Source organism: Tetrao urogallus (genome assembly GCF_951394365.1).
Source record: "Tetrao urogallus genome assembly, chromosome: 24".
NCBI classification, from domain to species: domain Eukaryota; kingdom Metazoa; phylum Chordata; class Aves; order Galliformes; family Phasianidae; genus Tetrao; species Tetrao urogallus.
The window spans coordinates 4,728,584-4,748,311 of NC_136837.1; the positions used below are offsets into that span (position 1 = coordinate 4,728,584).

Below are 19,728 nucleotides of genomic sequence, written 5' to 3' on the forward strand. Positions count from 1 at the left end.
GTACTGAGTCCTACACAATCAGATCCAGTTTTAAACCATATAGAAGTCAGTCTAATAGACACTAACACATAATTTGTGTCTAGCCTTCCTAAGTCCATCAACAATCTCCCAGGATTAATTTATATTAAGGTGAAAGGTAATTTATAGCTTTGATTTCTGAAGGGGCCTTCAAGCATAAGCGTGTGTCTTCACCAGATGGACAACTCCAGCAGGAACATTGCCACTGTGCTGGTCAGTTTTTCCATATCAACAAACCCTTAGGCACTTACAAACTGCTTTTTAGCTCTCACTGGTCCTTCTGTAAAAGCTGGTTTTATATTTAACATGCAGATGGATTTACATCAATTGTCTCTCATCACTTTACACCAAGAGAGGAATTGTCTCTATTTAGCATCCAGATTTTTAAGAAGACAGCCTAGTTGCCCCCAATGCAGCCAAATGCTCTTGGTTAATTTGTCCATTTTTCCCATTCTCTCTGAGTGCAGAACACTCATCACCTCAATTTTCTTGTGAGGATAGGGAGATTATATCAAAACAGGCAGAGTAGATTATATTCTGTGTGTAGAAAACTGGGTGGCTGACTGCATCCAGGTCTGCTGAGGTGCACAATTCCGTGAGCTGCTGAAGAATTGTAATTCATCTGTGGAGTTGCTCCTTTCGTTGCTTTTGTTTGCTGGCAAAATCTGTCATGTCAAACTGCTCTTTACTTAATGAGCAATTTACCCAAGTCCACACCGTGTTTGTATCTGAGGGGTTACACTGTCACTGTAGAGAAAGATTTCTGATTTCAAAACCATGTTGAACTGCTGCTTCGTGGTGCAGTGGAGATACTGGATGGATTTATTAGCAGAAAGTTGTCATTGAAATGCATCTTGATCAAAGTAAAGGCAGTCATCAGGCCAGAAAGTAGGTTTGGGTTACATGTTTTCCTATTTCACCTGGTTTGTACAATTGTATCGTTTGGGTGCTTCCAAAAAAGCCTGCCCCACATCTTTTCAAATAGAAAATAATGACAAATATCAGAAAATATCATTTAAAATGCTGGATTCAGAAGCAGACATAATGAGAGCATTGCTGGTAAAACCCAGTGGAGTATTTTGAGGAACTGATGATGTGGGTGGTAGAACTCGAGCTCTGATCATAGCACAGCTGCTGTCACCCTTAAATAGCATCCTAAAAATTAATCAGCTTCTCCCTAAATGAGGTGTTGATAAATACTACCAGCACTTTATTGTGGGTTCCCTCCTATGCAGATGCATCAGGATAGTGAGAGAAATGTATTCTTCAGAAGAAAAGCAACAGAAACAGCCACAAGACCTCTTTGGATGTGTGCTAACCCATTTGTAGGCTTGCTTTGCAGGAGATGGTAACCCCCTGCTTCTCTAGATTGGCAGCACTAGATAAAGGCCATCTCCATTTATTAAATGAACGCAGCTAGCTTTAGCAGAACTGGAAAGAAGGGAAGAATCCTCCTCCTATATTCTGAATTTCCAGAGTTCTTCCTTCTTGTGCCATTCTCAGCTCCTTGTATCGAAAAGGAAGAGTAACCCAGCTGGACATGGTACAGAGGAGACAGGCTTCAAAGCGAGCCTCTAATTGTGGTCGTTATTCATTTCTTTCTTTTAACCCCAGCAGTCCCTGTGCTTTTAGTTTTGCTGTTTTTTGTTGCTGTCCATCAGCAGTGACACACTGCTATGATTGCAGTGATCGCAGGTATTCCTGTCCAGTGCTGAATTTTGGCACCGAGGGGTTTAAGAAGGGCCCACCTACATGGGAGATCCACCCTGCCTGTGCTGGGCACACTTGGATGCTTTTCCCTGACTATAAATGCACCATGGGGACACAGGCACAGATTTTAAACCGAATCCAGCCTGATTTCCTGGGTGTCCAACTGCACGTGGATGGGCCTCCAGCACTGCGTCTGGGTGGGCAGGTGCAGAGCAGTGCCGTGAAAGTCACGCTTTGAGTGTCAGCACAGACTGCTGCAGACTCCTGCTGAGCCTCATTGCCTTGCAGCTGCGGGCTGAGGATGGGCTGTGTCTGCAGCTACGTGCTGGTGGAGCCCTGGGAGACCAGGGCATGCAGAGCTCTTGCAGATGTGCAGCTGCAGCAGGAGCTTGCTGGGCAGATCAGTGTTTTTCCTTAACAAGGCTGAGGTGTCCTTGCACCGTGGATGTTGGCGCTGTGCTGAGGTGCCGTGCTCAGATGTCTGTTTCTCTTTCTGCTTTCTGCTTGGACTTTCGGACAGCTGCGAAGTGAGAAGGAGACGAGGAATAAGCTGATTGAAGCTGACATGAATGGCAAACCTCAAAGTGGAGTCTTCATGAAGTACGTTGCTTTCCTCTTCTCTGAAAACAAGCTGCACAGTGCAGCAGGGCAGCATCTGTAAACCGTCAGCTGCCTTTAAAAGGTTTACTGCTGTTTGTGCCTATTTCTTGATTCCTTTCAAATTCAGCCTCATTTAAATGTAGCATCAGATGGTTCTTACTGTACCCAGTGAAAGCCAGGACAAGGAGTTGGGCTGCTGTTTGGTCCCCAAGCTTCTCTTCCTGATCATCATTTTGACCTTTGGGCTGAGAACTGCTTTGCAGCTGCAGAGCCATGCAGCCTTGCTGGTGGATTGTTTTCTTAGGAAAAGACAGGAGACCACATTTCTTCACTCTGAGAAATGCCCACAAAGTTAGGAAATGAGAGACTGGCTTTGGAATCCGTGGGAAACGGGCAGTGCTGGAAGGGCTGGGATGCAGAGCATACAGACTGATTTTTGTCAGTTTGCATCTTCTGTGTATACAAATCATGTCTGTGTGTTTCTGAGAAGCAGAGCTCAGAAAGAACTCGCTTGGTAATCCTTAAATTTCCTGGTTCTTCCAGCAAAGAGAAAATTCTCTATGAGGAAGATAGGCTGAAAACCACAGATATGGAGGAAGAGAACAAAGACTCGAGCAGTTCTAGCTCTGAAGAAGAGGAAGAAGCTGAAGAAGATGAAGTTTCAGAATCAGATGCTGAAAAGGAATCAGGTAAGATGCAGAGCAGTTTGAGGTTTCATAGTTAGCTGGGCAGTGATTGAGTGATTGAATGAGTGCAGGAATTGAATTGGAGAACTGCATTTTTTTTTTTTTTGCTTTGTTGTTAAAGACATCCTGCAAACTCACTTCAAGTCTGTGTACATAGAGGAATACAGCCAGTGTACTAAAAAAACCAACTTTCAGGTCAGCATATTATTTCAGAAAGCATACCATGCGTGGTGTTTCAGTTTCTACTTCCATCTCACTTGCAATAAGGAGCACAAGGCATGCTCTCAAACTGCAGGGTGTTTTTTCCTCATGGGCCATTTTTGGGATGAGCACTTCAGGTGCTGCAGGATGGTAGAAGACAACTGAACGAGAGCTCTATTCACTGCACGTGCCTCATTTGCTGGTGCTGTTTGGATGCTTACACCTATCATTTGTTTCTTCAAAACAATGACTGTGAGAGGCACTCATTGCTGGAGAGGAAAGTATTGCACTGTTGGTGTAGGGAGGGCATTTCCCAGGCGTGTTGAATGTGGCTGTGTTGGGTGAGTGGTCTGACCTGGAGGCAGACCTTGCTCAGAAGATTTTCTTACCATGGGACGAAGTTCTAAAGGTTTGCTTGGCAAACACATCCATCTGGTGACTGTGGAAGTAACTGCTCAGTGAGTGGAAAGCCTCCCTGAAGTAAAGCTTGTTTAGGCTTGGCATCATCTTTGTGATCTAAGGCATGCCTGCGGCACACAGCTCTGAACGTGAGTGCTTGTAAAGAAGGGCCTTGAAAAACGTGATACTGAAACATTTGTGTTTTTTTAAACCTGTAGAAAGGAAGGAAGAGTCCTTTGCCAACGACTCCAGCCACGAAACCAGGCCCAGCGTCACTGAGCAAATACCACCACCAGAGTCCAACTCCTTCACTGCCTCAGCCAGAAGGGTAAGAGAATTGGGGTCAGCGGGGACTGGAACAGAGCTTGGAAGCAGTAGGGTTAGCTGGGAAATGGGATTCTGCATACTATTGGGCTTTCCTGAATTGCCTCTGAGAGTCAGCTTCCATTTTGGCAAAGATGCTGCATTAGCAGCAGTAGAAGTCCAGCACAGAGGAGGATATTTGTGTGATACAGTGCCTCTCCTAGATTCTTACTTTCTGAAACAAATCCTGGTGTTCACAAGGAAACTTGACTTGCTGCTGTCAGTTCTGAGGCAGCTGATGCTGACCTCTTACCAGCAGCTCTTTCACCAAAGGGTTTTGCTGAGGTATCAGAGCTGAATTTGGCATCCTGGTCTGAAGCATCACTTGCCAAATCTGTTTATGCAGTGACACAACGTTACAGCCCAGTAAGCAGAGAAGATAAAGTTTGCCTCTGACTAGATAGCCAGGTGTGAAGGCTTTGCAAATGTGAACCAGTTACTGAAATCTTATCTGGATTCTCCAGCTCATGCATCACTCAGCCAGATGGCACTGGGAGGCTCTGTGTTTTGCCTAGGATGTGCATCTTATGCTCCTGGTTTCTTTTTGCACCAGAATCTGGAGGGCAGCAGGCACTGTTGCAAGGATGAAGTACCAGTTGTATGCCAGAGGGAAAATGATTCTTGCTAAGTCATCTTTTCTTTTTATTTATTTTTAAGTTTTTGCCTCTTACCAAAATCTAACTTCTTGTTCAAGTCAAACTATTGCTCCTCTGTCCATTGCCCAGCTCAAGCTGAAGCTCCTTTATGGGAAGGAATAATGACTAGTGGATTCTGATTCACCCTTCTGTGTGCCCTTGAAGGTTTTGTCAGTCTCATCTCAGCCTGTAGGCTCCTATAGCTCTCTTGCTCTACCTGTTGCCTTTGAATCTCTTCCCCTTCTTCTATGCTGCTTTTGAGCTGTGGAGTCCAAAGTTGTGCCCATTATTAAATATGCAGTCTGGGTGCAGCCCAGCATAAAGCGAGGCCCGCTGAAGCATTTCTCAGAGCTGAAATCCGGCCTTGCAGTGCTCTCACCTCCTGCTGCTCTTGTCCCCGCTGCAGTTCAGTTGGCTCAGCAGGTCGGATGAGCAGAAGGATGAGTCGCCCTCCTCGTGGCGGTTGGGTCTGCGGAAGACGGGCAGCCACAACACCCTGAGCGAAGTCGCTGCCCCCCGTGAGGCGCAGAGGGAGAAGGCAGCTTCTATCTATCGATCCTCGTCCACCCCTCGGATCTCTGCGTTATTGGACAGCAAAGACAAGGTTTGGCTCGTCTTTCACAAGGATTTTGTGGCGTATCCCAGTTGAGATGTTTACCTTGCAGTTTCAAGACAGTTTCCCTTTCATTTTCACGTATTGCTGGGTTTGTATCTATAACAGAATCACAGGATGGCCCAGGTTGGAAGGGACCTCAAGGGTCACAAATCTCCAACCCCTGCCACACGCAGGGCCACCAACCTCCCCATTTCATAGCAGCCCAGGCTGCCCAGGGCCCCATCCAACCTGGCCTTGAACACCTCCAGGGATGGACGGGGCATCACAGCCTCTCTGGGCAGCTGTTCCAGCACCTCATTGTTCTCACAGTAAAGAACTTCCCCCTGACATCCAACATAAATCTTCCCTCCCTCAACTTAAAACCGTTTCCCCTGGTCCTGCTGTTATCTCCCCTTTCAAAGAGTTGAACAGGTTTGGGTGTCTCTGGTTCTTTTTATTGTATGCACACCCGAGCACCTTTTTCTACTGATTGCAATCCTGACACAGCTGTCCTTGCAGGACTGGAGCTCTGTGCCCCTCTGACCTGTTTCCTGCTCAGTTTCAGTTGGGCTGCCAATCTGGCACAGCCCATTCTTCACCAGAAAATAGCAAATCCGGACAGTAGCACATATCTGCAGTGGAAATTCTCCTTCCTCATCACCTAAGTAGATTCCCTCTCTACCCACCAGCTGTATTTGTGAATCTCGTTCCATGTATTCACTAGCTGTAACTGCTGCCCATTTTTAAGTAGTTCTAATTGGAAGCTGCTTACATTTGCTAACATGTTCAGGAAATCATGTTTAAGGTAGATATTTTTATGCTGTCACATTTCTTGCCCAAGAAAAAGCCTCAAACAAGTTATCCTTAGACAGGAAAATTACTTCTGTGATTGAATGAATCTGACAGTGAATTTATCTGTTGCTGAATGTGCTGCAGGTATCTCAGATTTACAGCCAAATTACTTTTGTTTATCAGGATAAAGAGAACAAGAGCTATCTGGCCACAATAGCCCCCAGAAGGCTGAGCAGTGCAAGTGACATAGAGGAGAAAGAAAACAGGTGAGACTGAATGTCAGACTGTTGGCTCAGCTTGAATCCTGCAGGCAGTTCCTTGGGATGTCTTCTTCCTGTGTTAATGCATCATATCTTTTCTGGCAGTCCTGTCTGCACAGGTATTTACAATCAGTTGCCTTTCATTTAGGCAAGCAGGCAACATACAATAGGCAACATACAATAATGTTGCTTTCCATTTAGGCAAGCAGGACAAGTGATTGTTTTCCCCAGCCCTGTATCACTATTTATCTATATCTATGTATTGTCTCCATCTGGGAAACGAGGTAAATGCTTACTTTTTCGTTTATCATTTTGTATGCAAGTGCCTGACTTTGCAGCTCTCACATCTGTACCTGTGTCACTGGCTCTCTAGTTACCTTCAGTTCCTTTTATTCAGGTCTCTGTCACTTTTCGATTCCCTGAGGTTGTGAACTCTCTCGTGCAGAGCTGCATACAGCAGGGGCTGCTTTTGGAGGGTTGTTTGTAGTTGCCTCTGGGCAGAACCACAGTATAAATGGGGTTGAATACCCAGTATACCGAGGTGTATTGTACAGATAAGCCATTCACACCAGTTACTCGTGGCGTGGAGGAGAACTTCAGCTGGCCTCACGTTCAGCCAGTTGCACAGCAGTGGTGAGCAGGCACACAGAGCAGTTCTGTGATCTGCACTTATGGGGGTGTCCCAGGATGTGACACCAGGAGAGCTTCAGCACAGACTGACATTGTTTGCTGATCTTTTGCTGGAACCTCCCTGCTGTGTTCTTACTTAATCTCAGCTGGCGCTGGGATTTGGGCTGTGGCAGACAAATGACTGATAAGCTTGAGTGGTTTTGGCAGTGGCTTGGATTGAGTGGCATCTCCAGCTGAGTGCTGGTGAGTGTCCTTCGCTCTGTAAAGCAGAGAGCAAGGAGGGCTGTGCTGCACAAACAGATGGTGCCCAGATGCACTGTGCAGGGCAGGTTTTGTTCTGATATTCCTTCATTTCAAAACAGCTGAATATCGCTTCTTAGAAGCACGGATGTCTGAAGGGGCATCTGGAAAGGCACTGCAATTGAAAAATGGTCATCAACTGTGGGCTGAAGGTCCTGTCCAAAACTAGAGCAGGACAGGACATTGTGCTGGAGTGTGGTTTGGGAAAGGCAGCCCCAATTTCAGATAAACAGAGAAGTGTGGCTGCTGATAACGTAATGCATAAACTGACAAGTGATTTTAGATATTGCCAAATCTTCTGTCTGTTTTGTACTGCTAAATGTAGCAGAGGATTTGTCATACCATGTGGCTTTTACTTCTATCATTCCATGATAGAGAATTAATGGTTTGATTATAGATATTCTCCTTGTACCTGTTCCACTTGTGCCGTGCTGCTCGACACGAGGTGACGTTGTTTAATGTGTTCCATTACATTTGTGGCCAATCTGAACCTGAGTCGCAAGTCTTGGGACTGGAAAAGGATATTCATGCAAAATATCACATCCTCTTCCGATTCTTAAATAAAGCAGCTAATAATCACAGCAACTGGCAGTGGAAGCGTTTCAGAGTTGCCACCTGTAAGCAGCGATGTCTGTAGGTGGGTGGGAGGGGAGGGTTGGGGCTGGGGGCTGCACGGGAGCTGGAAGAGACTCTGGGAGGTTTCCTAAACAAACCCTGTGCTCTCTGCTGCCTTAGAGAATCAGCTGCTAACATCGTGCGGAGCGGCTCCTACAGCCGGCAGCCGTGGAGGGATGAATCAAAGGGAAATGAAGCTCCCCATTCTGGGGCACCTCCTACCTACGTATCTACGTACTTGAAAAGGTATGCCCAGTTCTCTGCCTGTGCTGTCAGCAGTCGGTTCTGCCCTTAGCGTGCCTCCCTCTGCTCGCTGCAGCAGGCCCTGAGCAGAAAACACAAATCAAGGCTTGTCAGCGTCTGTCGTGCTGAATAACCTCCTTAGAGACCATCGCTTTTGTTGCTTATAAATGGTTGGACTGAATTTAAATACTTTTCTTCGTACGATTCAAACGCAAAATGTTTTGTGTCGATGTTGTGGTTCGATAACAAAAGGGAAATTGGTCATAAAAAGAGAATAAAGCAATTACAGTCTGAACTCAGCATTCACATAGCTGTTAACAGGTAAGTTGTAGCTTAGTGCTAGTTTTGGTTTGCATTAGTACGTGTTTATGGCAGTAATGCTATCGGGACAATGGCAGTGCTCTTATGGGTGATTTAGGGCAGCACGACCGGTGTCTGCAACCTTTTCCTTGTGGCAGTAAGGACGCAGTTTGCACAGTGTATGTGAAATTGTAGAGCAGCTTCCGATTGCTGGTAGCCCAGCAGGGTCAGAAAAGCATCCCGTCTGTGACTTCCATAACTTCAGTGTCTTTTACCCCTCTGGGAGGCAGAGGCTCGGTGTTACTGGAGCAGCAGGTAGTGGCCTCTGAATGAGGTGAACGAATGGCCTCCTGTGATGGGGCAGATAATTCATTTCTGAGCTTTTGTCCACGTTGAGAAAAGGAAGATCGGCCCTCTGTGCAAGTACTGCTCCATCGCATCGCATCGCCTTTCTTGTAGCTGCAGCTGGAAACCAGCAAATCAGCATGTGTAAATGTGTTGTAATGCCATTTGTGCTTCAGGAGAAGAGCAGAAATGTTTCAGGATTTTAGATTATGTTCCACAGAATTCTAGACTCCGAACTAAATAGCTGTGCTGGAGATGGAGCAGTTGCTCGAGGTTTGGGAAGAGGTGCACTTCTGTGTCCTGGTGCTTCTGCTGGTTGAGGTAAGTCCTGCTCTGGAGCGGCCTGTCCAATTGCTGAGAGCACAGAGACCCATTTCCACAAAAGGTGAAACAGCCACTTCAGGCAGCAGACTTTTCCTGATCTGCTGATCCATTCCAGTGACTTCACATCTATCCTGGGACATGATGACAGGTCAGCCTCTGTAGCGTGGCTCTCTGAAGGCACTCCAACCAGCAGCAGCTGATTGCATTGGAAAACTTTGGCCTCCTGCAGCTGGCATGCCTGCTGTTCCCCGATCTGAGGCAGCCCATAACGTCACTGAAATGATTGTCTGCTGAAACTTCACAAGCATTGCCTGTTTGTCTCACCTGATCAGAATCAGATTTAGTGCCACGTTCACATAATTGCGCTGTATTTCCTTGGTTAGACTGCGCAGGGATCAGCAAAGGCTTTGGCTGGCAGCGATGTTTTGCTAATAAAGACATCTTTTCACATAGGCTGAGTTCTGGCCTTCTGTAGGAGGGTGCTGGAATATGAGCAGTTACAGGGAATAGCTTTGCCAACTCGGGAATGAAGCGCAGGGACGCCCGCACTGCTTTACAGACATCAGTTCTGTGTGACTTCACAAACAGTAGAAGTGGGGTGCGTTTGCTCTCTGTCCCCTGATGGTTTTCTGCAGAGGAGCACAGAGAAATGAAACATAATCGTGCCGATTTCTCCTCCCTTTTACATCACCTCTCAGATGAGAAGCAGGGCACGTTGCCTGTTGTAGGCTCTTTGTCAGCAGAGTGTTGTTAGTATTTGGAAAACAATTCTGGAGGATAAAAGCTCATTTTGAAGGAGAGTTAAAGTGAACATGACATACCTGCATGTTGCTGACAGGATGACTGCTTTCCCCTTTACCTTAGTGTTTAACTAATCCCCCTAACGAGACCCAGTTATGTTCTGAGTGCTTTGTGTGACCCCCAAACAAAGGGTAAACGCCATCAACAGATCACATTCAGGTGATGAAAATGGTTTTTCTGCTCTGTGGGAACAAAAGAGCTTGCAGTAATTTTACAAATGCTCTTCAGCTTCAGTGGAAGCAAATGTTAAACCTCTTTCTCTAATGGTAGGGGCTGTCACTCCTGTCTCTGGGTGCAGCACTAAGGAGCAGAGCACAGACCCGTTTTCTGACAGCCCTGTTTTCGTGCATGTTGACCTTTGAGCAGCCAGTTCTCATCAGTTAAAGTGTTGGGAGGAAAACTAACGTTGCAGATTGAATTAATTCAGCATCCTTCCTTTGGCATCAGCTGCAAGAGATGCTTCACACCAAAATGAAATCACTTCTGCAGTTATTTGCTTCATTTTAGATACTTGCAGGCACTCTTTATTGTTTTTGCTGGCATAAAAGCCATCACAGCAAGTCAGGCCTGCAGTCCCAGCTCCCATCAGCAACTGGTTTTGGAGATCCGATTGCTGAAGCTAGAATGGCTTCAGAGCAGCCTCCTCCCCTGCCTTGGCTTTCAGTAATCCTTAATTAAGGAGTGGGGGTCATAGTTAGGTCATCTGTTAGAGACTGAACAGCACTGTGTCAATGCCTTTATTTCTATTGTTGGGTTCTTGAGCATAAATTCCTAATCCTCCTTTTTCAGATGAACATAACTGTTAATAAGTAGATTTTCCAGCTAAACTTTGTGTTGCAATTTTCTGGTCCTGTTTGCTGGAAATGTGACCAATTGAGTCAATGCTTGAGCTGTGTGATGCCACCCCTGCAAGGTGATGGGGAGGGGAGGTGGCTTCCTGCAGGGCTGGCAGTGCTTCAGATCCCTTGTGAGCAGCTCGAGTGATGCCCAGCACCAGCTTCCCCTCGGACCTGAGCCATGTGCATGTATGTTCCCTCTTCCCCTCTCAATTCGCTCACATCTCTGCTCCCCAGGCACCTGGTCTCCTTCCATCCTGTTGTTTCCCATTTCCAGCCACTGCCTTTTCCCTTCTGAAGCACTTATCAGGTCTTATTCCATAACCCTCCCCTTTCCTCCCTTCCCAACCAGGTTTCTCGTCCGCCCTCTGCACCGCAGCCTCTCTGCCTTGTGTTCTCCTAGGATGGTGTCCCACCATCCCTGCTCCCCCAGGACCGCCACCAGCATTTTCCAGGCTCCTCCTCTCACTCCTTCCCCCGGCACATGTTCCACTGCAGTCATCCTCTCAGTACAGCAGGCCCTGATTTCTCCCCCTCATCTCTGCAACGTCACGGCTGCTCTCTCCGCACGCCCACGGCAGCCAGGTTTAGCTCCCTGCTCTCGCTCTCCTTTCAGGCTTTTCCTTTTCCTCTGGTGCAGAGCCCAGAACGGGAGGCAGTTCCTTCCAAAACGACTTCCTGCTCCCCTGTGCTCAGGGCAGGGGCCGGCTTACCAGAGGAAGCTTTGTTTGCGGTCCAGTGGAGGTTGCTACCTGGTGACAATAACTTGCTTGTTCCTTTGTGACCTGGATATGGCAGGCAGCCATCAACCAAAGAGCCCAAATGTAATGCGGCTCCCCATGGAGGCCTTCCAGGGTGCTCCAGTCTCTCTTTGGCTGTGTAGGGACCAGCTGCTTGGCTGGGCTGGCTGGCTGCCTTGGCGTATAAAACTAATTTGCAAATCGAGTGCCTACGTGAATTGGACTGAATCCTTCCTCCGACCTCCTGTCCTTGGCTGTTGTTCTGTCCCTTGCAAGTTTTATTTCAGCCTCGGGCTGCTCTCTCTGACTCTTGCTGTAGTGCTGACTTCCAGTTCCAGCCCATTTACCCTGCCTTTCCCATGCATCTGCAATTCTTTGTCCTGGCTTTTCCTCTCGGTCAGCTTTTCCTCCTGGTGCATTTTGTGTCAACCACTTTTCCTCCATGCGTTCCTGCGTGGGAGTCATTAGGATGCAGGAGGTGAGACGAAACCTTCCCAGCCTTTGATTCATCCTGCAGACAGCCCAGTCTGACCAGGAGCAGCCAGGAATACCAGTTGCTGGGTGTGTCAGGATCCCAGATCACGAATGCGTGCTTGTTTCTCTGTGCCATCAACAAGCAGCCTGGATATGGGGCTGAGCTGCACGTGACGCAGAGATTTTTGCCACGTTTCACCATCTGTTCTTAGAGGTGCACAGCTAATCAAAGCAGAAGGGTGCATCCTCATACTGAAAGCCCTTCAAAGTAGGAGCACTTAGAGCTTTTCAGCAGAAATGGTTTTGAGAGTTTTGCATTAGAATGGCAAAATACGCATTTCCTTTGCTCGTTCTTGAATACTTTAGGACAATTTTGGTAGTGATTGTTCCAGATACAGAGCTTGTGCCATGTGTGCCCCATTGGAGCCTGAACTGATATCTTTAAGCCACTGCAAACAGGTTCTTAAACCTGCAAGTCCCAGGCATCGCTGGGAGGCAATGCAGCCAGGCCTGCTGCTGTCCCTCGCTCCTTCCCTGCTCCCAGCAAAATGATCCTTGCTCATCATCCCCACCATTCCCCATACACAGCATCACTCTGCGTGCAGCTTCTGCCACGGCAGGACTTCTCCCTTCCCCGATCTTCCCTGATCCACTGTTATTGTCTCTGTGGAACTCAGCTGGACTGATCTGCAAGGTGATCTGCAGCATCTCTGGTGTGCCATAATCTCCTTTGCTCAGGAGTAATACTTTGCTAAGATGTAATACTCCCTTTTCAGCTGCGAGCTCAGCTGTGGGGATGTTCTGTTGAATGTTTACTGTGCTCTGAAGGACCTGATTTTGTGATGTTTTACAGTGCTTCATTTGGTAGAAGTAGTGACCTCAGCAGTCCCTACATTTCAGCCAGTCGCAATACATCTCTAGCTACCTCACCCACTGCCATTGGTTCATCTACCTCACTGAGCACCCCGTGGCAACCTGCCTCTGCCTGCCCCACACCTCTCGGTGCGAACACTTCTGCATCCACCTGCCAGCACACCAGGTAACAGCTGAGATAACGCTGCACAAAGTCAGCGCTTGGGTTGGAAGTTCTCAGTTCTGGATTATGGATTGGAAATGTACTTGCATACGGGAACTGCTGATAAGAGATCGCAGCGTGGTCGCAATGGACAGTTTCAGTGGCGTGTTTGCACCAGGATGCAGTTAGCAGCCCACGTGTGAGCTCAGCTTCACACTCCTCCTGCCCTGCTGCGATGACACGGCGCTGCTCGGGCTGCTCTCCAGCATTCAGCATACGAGCTCTGGAGTTCGTTCCTTCTGCCTATTCACCAGTTACGTTTGTAATAATTTTTGCTGCAGACGGGGATGTGGTCATTAACTCTGAATTCTTCCTGCTTATTCTTCTACGCGTTTTTATAAACCGGTTTGAATGTGTGCAGTTCCCTCTGCTACCACCAACCCGGAGCAGGGAGGATGAACTGCCGGTGCTCCCTCGAAGCCGTGGTCTCGGTTAGCAGTTGAGTTGACTTGCTTTGCTTTCCGTTATGTCTTCTCTATTTCAGAGCCCCTTTCAGGCAACAAACTGATTCTGCCGCAGAGAGAAATACAGAGGGCCTCTCTGCTAGCACCCCCCTAGGTGTAATCACAAACCGTGCTGCACGCGGCTCTGCTTACGGTACTGCGAGTGCCGGTGCTGCCTCAACCACAGGAAAGGACTGCTCTGCTGAGGAAGCCAGGGAGCGCAGAAGGTCAGTGGGCAGTGCTGGGGCGTTTGGTTCCTGCTCTGTGGTCGGTGCTGGTGGGGGTGGCAGAGCTGTTCCTCAGGTGCTGCGTGAGGCCGTGGGCTGCCGGCCCTGCTCTGTCTTCAACGGCCAGTTCAGAACCTGAAGGTTGCATTTATTTGGGGCTTTGCCTGCTCGTCCTTTCAGCGTGTCTCAGCCTTTTTCTTCGCTAGTCATCTCTGCTACAGTCTGAGACCTCTGTGTACAGGAACAGGCAGCACTCACAGTGGGTTCTGTAATGCGAGTCCCCTCCTAAAAAGAGCATTGCACTGAGATACGTTCAGACCAAGTGCATCCCTGTGCTAAGACCAGTGGGGATGTCCTTGTACTGCTGTTAGTGGGGGAAAGCAAACGCTGCTGGAGTGTGAGATGTGTGATGCAGTGGAACAGACTGCACTCCAGCAGCATCTGCTGCCTTCTGTTGGCTGTGAAAGAAGACTCAGCATGGAGGCTGAAGTCTGCCCTGTGCAGCCAAGGCTGTTCCAGCAGTAGCAGCACTTTGTGTGGGTCTGAATGTATGATGTTACCTTAAGACTGAGAAGTATAAGCCTGGATCAGTTGATGCTCTTTCCAAAGGAAATTTACCGTGTGCATTTAAGTACAGAGTATCAAGTGATCCTGTTTATTCCTGCGAGCAGGTGAACTTTTGCAGGCTGTCCCTGCAGTCAGCCATGGGACCCTCCAGCACACAGAGGTGTGCTTGCTGTGGGCTTCTCCCTGCTTCAGATGCAGCAGATCCAAGAAAGAAGGCTGCTCTGTGCTGTTGGAAAATACTCAGATTCGTAAGGCTGTCCAGGCCCTTTTTTCTTCCAGAGCTAACCCAGGTAGTGCTTGGAAGGCACTGCAGGCTGAGCCGAGTTCATCAGCTCGGTATGCAGGGAAATAATTGGATGTAGCTACTGCAGCTTATCATTTGGGTCTGTGAGGACGCTGAACATTCACTGCTTGCAGTGCCTCTGCTGCTCCGGGCGTTTTGCTGGCGGTCAGTTGACTCGGTGTCATTTGCAATTGAATTGAGATGAGCTGCCAAAGGATACTTTTAGTGCAGGGAGACCACGGGAGAGCACAGAGCGTGGATTGTGCTCTCTGTTCACTCTTCAGACCTTCTCATGACAGTATCTCTATTCTGGCAAACTCAGAATAACGCTGCAGAGGCTTTGGATTCTTCCCAGGAGAAATGGTCTCTGCAAACCCCCCGACTTCTGGCACCGCCTGCAGACACAGAACCTGACTGACAGTGCTTGTAAATGCCAAACAGAGCATCTATTAATATTACTGCATCGGCATTTATTGCCACATCAGTTCCTATAAATAATACAGGAGATCTGTTTGTCTCCTGTGTTCTTCCTATTAGTGATCCGTCTCTTATGAGTTATGCTAATGCAGAGGTAAAAGCCAAAAAATTCCTCCCACCTTCAAGAGAAGCTTTGAAACTACTGAGCAAAAAATGCAGCAGTGATGCATTGTGCTTAAGGGCAGAGGAAACCTCGTGTGTGCGTCTCTTCTAAGAGCAGGATCTGCTGATGGGGCGACTGCCTGCGTGCACAGAACTAGGAAATGTGCTCTTAGAGAGGCAGGAGAGGTCACCTACATGGGGAAGGCTGATTTTGGAAGGAGTAAAAGCAAATAAAAAAGGAAAATGGCAAGCAGTTGTCAGGGAAGCACTGTATGGATTTCAGTTCCCAGCTGTTGTAGTAGCATTTGGTCCGCTTCAGTGTTTCCAAAGCTCCAGCTTTCTCTTAGCAACAAAAACATAAACAAGCTTATCATCTAATATTAGATCACAGGGATGTCTTAGAACTTGGAGCCTTAAATTATCCGTGTGGAGCCAAAGGTTAAAGCAGAAGACTGTGAGGTTTGGGGAGGAATGAACAGCAGAACGCTCCTGCTGCTGTTTGAGATCCTCTGCCAGCCGGCAGGTTGGCCCTGGCCCACCGTAGCATTTCCTCTGGGGTGTTCCTCCTCCATCTCCTTCCTGCTTTGGTCAGGTAGCTGAAAATCACAGAGTCAAAAAAAAAATTGGGGAGAAGAGAGGAAAAACCAGCAAACAAGAAAGCAGGAGGCAGCAGAGGAGCGATGCTGTGCCTGGCTGAGCGCAGCCCTGCCGGAGCTGGGGGTGCAGCAGCGCAGCCACGCTGCATGCAGGGCTCACGCAGACCCAGCAGCCCCCCGTGCTGCAGCACTGCAGCGTGCTGCGGGCAGCTCGGAAGGTCGCCATCCTCCCCAGCCAATCGTTGTGCACTCGGTCGCTTTCTTCTCTCCTGTAGGCAGCCGGTGCTGAGCGATGCTGCCGGGCCGTTTTGCTGATCTCTTGCCGGGGCAGAGCAGTCTCACCTTCCAAAATCGTTTGTCCAGCTGAGCGCTGAGCAGCCCCGGCTCTGGGGCCGGACACTTGGTTTCTGCACGCTGCCGGGAGCTCAGGGGGTCCTGCTGCCCGCTCTGCCCGATGTCCTTTACGCAAGAGCGGCCTCTAGTGCTGGCAGCCCCTCTGCAGAGATCGCTGTGATCTCATCCTTGCTGGGGCCGCGACCTGGAATGCAGCGTGTGCTGTGCGATGTGCAGCTCTGCGAGGGAGCCCTGGGGGCGCACGGCCTCACCTGAGGGCATCGCACAGCCCGGAGGATCGTAGAATCAGGAAGGCTGGAAAAGATCTGTGAGCTCAGTGAGTGCAACAACCATCGGCCCATCGCCGCCGTGCCTGGATGTGCAGAGCAGGAGCTCTTTACCTGAGGACCGCAGGGCAGTGCTGCCTCTGTGCTCAGTTCTGTGTCCGCTTTAGAAGGAAAAGCTTGAATTGAAGCCTTGTCCGTTTGGGTCAGAATTAGGAATTTAATTTGTCCTTCCTCTTTTTTTCTTTTTTTCTTTTTCCCCCTGCTCACACTGTTTATACAATTGCAGTTGTGTGTGTTCTTCTTGTTGAAAGTTGCATCGAGGTGGCGGTGCTCACCATCAGGAGAGCTGATGGAGATGGGAAGCAATCTCTGCCTTACGTACCCAGGGCAGATTTCCAGGTAGATAAACGTAAGACGAGGTGGGCTCACTTCCTGGGGGCTGAGGGCTGTGCTCAGTTTAGCATCTCGCCCTCTAAAGTTTCGCCTGGAAATGTTTTTGGAGGAAAGTTCACTGACACGCACGGTAAATGTGCCTGGCAAATATTTCTCTTTTCTGCTTTGTTCCCAAGAGGAATCCGTTCTTCATTCTAAGGATCCAGCTGCTAATTATAGTAGTGTATATTAATAATATATTAATAACTAAATCCTCCTCCACCAGCACTACTAGATGAACAGTTTTTGGCGAGTCCTTCGGCCCTTTTGCCTCGTGATTCCTGTCCAAATTCAGAACTTGACTCCTCCAGGGTGAGTGGGGTTCCCTGATACGTTAACCCTTCTTATTTCATAAAACAAAGCCACAGTGAGATCCTGACCTCTTAAAGACTTAAACCGTGGAACTTGAACTCAAGAGGTGCTTAAACATCACTGGAGAGGAACCGATGGAGAAAGCTGTGAGTGCTGTGCTGCTGCCTGTGACAGCAGCGTTTGTCTCCTCATCCTCACTGAGTGCTCACAGTTCCCTGGGCAGCCTGAGTGCTGGGGATGGGGGAAGGGAAGCTCCCATCTGTGCCAGGCCTTGGAAAACGAAAAGTTAAAAGGTCCTGTGAAGAAGTGAGCAATCATGTGGCACCTGCTGCTGAGAGCCTTTATCTGCCGTGCTCCTGCAGCCAATCGCTTTCAGATAAAGTTGTCCTTTTTTTAAAGGGCTGCTGGTGCAGATGATGTGGGAGGGCAGGAATTCTTGGGGCCGCTGGGTTTTCCTTGTTGGGAAGCAGCGCGGCTGCTGCCGCTGTATCAGAAATCAGCCTGCATTTCTATTTGGAAAAAGGTCGGGGTGTGGGATGGGGGTCAGTGCTGAGCCTGCCTTCCTGCAGGGCGAGCGAGCAGGTGTGTGCTCAGCTGCCCACGGCTGGTGCTGTGCTCAGGGCGAGGAAGGGGGGATTTTGGCACTGGAGTTGGGCGGAGGAGCTCGGGGTGGAGGTTGGCCTGCTAACTCTGAGCATCAATATATGTGGGATCCTCCAGGAATGGGCAAGGAAATGAAGCGGGCGCTGCTTGAGCTAAGCAATGTAACAGCAGCCTGACGGCATGGAGCGAGCAGAAGGTAAAGCTGCCTTTTCTCCTCCCTTCCTACGTGCAGAATTTGTGTGCGGTTCCTCCTTCCCTACTAATCCCACCCGCTAATGTGTTTCACAGATTTAATTATTGAATCTAAGAGGAGCTCTGTTCACGGGTTCCGGCTCCATCTGCATACCATCACCTGGACTCCGGGGTGTGGGTGTTTGCTGACCAGGATTCTGACGTGTCACGGTGCCCCAAACTGGCATTAAACTAAAGAGTGAACCTGAAATGGTTGCGGTTGAGCTGGGGGTCCGGCTGGGAGTTTGTGTAGCACAAAGTCAGCTGTTCTGCCAAATCCTTTGCTCCACAGCACCGACCCGTGGATGCTGAAGGTGGAGGAGCAGGCAGAGCCGAGCAGTGACCCAGGGCTGCTACAGAACGAGTTTTTGAGCCAACTTAATAAATCTTCTGCTCCTGAGAACAGCGGAGTCATGAAATTGAACCGGAGACTCTGGCACACGCTAAGAAATTGCAACCTTAGCTCAGTAGGAAATGGGAATTTGTTATGCATTATTAACATTCGGTGATGTTTTCAGTAATTGAGCCGGGGCCGATTCATGCCTGCGTGCATCCCTTGAACCTCTGCAGCAGCAGCTCAGCGCCTCCTTCCACGGGGTGGCAGCCGAAGGCCGTGCAGTGCTGCCAGCCGGCGGAGCGCTTTGCAAAGGCTCCTGTAGCTCAGCAGCTGCGTGCTGCTCACGGCCAGCAAGTTCTGTGGGTTTGGTGGCTGTGAAAGGCAGTGTGGCAGATACTCAGGTTTGTGTTGAGTGCATTTTATTCAAGAACGTCCTGCCTTGCCTCGACACGGAAACCAACTTTTGGGAAGGCTGTCGTAGAACTGCTCGAGGTCGTTTAAAATGTCACATTGCAGTGTTTGACTTGCTGCTTGCTTCAGAATGAGAGAGCAATACCGAGGGAGGTAAAGCACGTGCATCTTTGCCTGCCTGCTGCAGGAGATGGAGTTTCATCCCTTTCTGTTTTGGGCAGCGGTTTCTTAGACATGGAGGTTCATCCTCTGAGCACTGCAGACAGGGGTGCTTGTTCTGCGATGCAGTGATGCACTGCTCAGCAATGGGCATTGGCACCCGGTGTGCTGAACAAACCCAGTTTCCAGGTATTCCAACCTGGAGGGCTTTGCTCTTGTGAGACTGCAGCTAATTGCACTCGATGACTGCAGGGAGGTTCAGCAGGGAGGACGTCTTGCTGGCTTGCTGTGTGTTGGCAGCACTCTTCGCTTTTTTTCTTGCAGAAAAAAAAAATCCTGAATTATTTGTTGTTGTTTCAGACAAAGGGGAAATGTGTCCATTAGAAATGTGTCCATTAGATATCTGGAAGGATCTAGATTCAGAGCACCAGCAAGCCGCCTCCAGACAAGGGTGTCAGTTTCAGGCCCATGATCACCGTGATGCTAAGGGTCCTCCGTTGATACAGAGGGAAAGCATTGATCATCTGAAAGCTTCCAGCCTGTGTGCTGTGTCCCTGTGTCCCTGTGTCCCCCTGCTCCAGACGTGGCTCGAGAGGTGACAGCACTGATTTTCCTTTCCTTGCAGAGGAAACCCAGGGCCCGTGGGGCTCAGAGGAGCAGCAGGGCTCAGTGAGAGCAGCTCTCATTGCTCTGCACCGCTGTGAGCAGCCTGCAGAGGGCTGGCATCGAGCTGTTTGCCCTGCAGGAGCTCCCTGCTTTGTGAGCAGCACACGAGATGAGCGCAGCAGAGTGGAAGTGCTCCTCAAACAGCAGCTGCCGTGCTGTAACCTGGAACCATTGTAAACGTGGCATCAAAGCCGAGTTCTGAGGAGGGATAAAGGGGGCTTGTTGCGATCAGCAGGTGACAAAGATCACCAGCCTCATAATCTCAGATCAGAACCTGCATGCGTTGGGCAAAGCGAAGCTGTCACAGATAGGGAATTTCA

At 49.0% G+C, this 19,728-nt stretch overlaps 1 protein-coding gene across 1 annotated transcript in view; it reads left to right on the top strand.

Annotated features, from left to right (window-relative positions):
• Positions 1-19,728, top strand: part of LOC306955233 (protein phosphatase 1 regulatory subunit 12B-like) — a gene marked incomplete at both ends in the record, with an annotated part of 50,971 nt that overhangs the window by 24,216 nt on the left and 7,027 nt on the right. Inside the window, 5 exons of the mRNA XM_079546480.1 lie at positions 2,249-2,328; positions 2,872-3,017; positions 3,833-3,942; positions 5,019-5,216; positions 6,144-6,265. Coding sequence (XP_079402606.1) covers positions 2,249-2,328; positions 2,872-3,017; positions 3,833-3,942; positions 5,019-5,216; positions 6,144-6,265 — 656 coding nt within the window. The remainder of the gene's footprint in view (positions 1-2,248; positions 2,329-2,871; positions 3,018-3,832; positions 3,943-5,018; positions 5,217-6,143; positions 6,266-19,728) is intronic.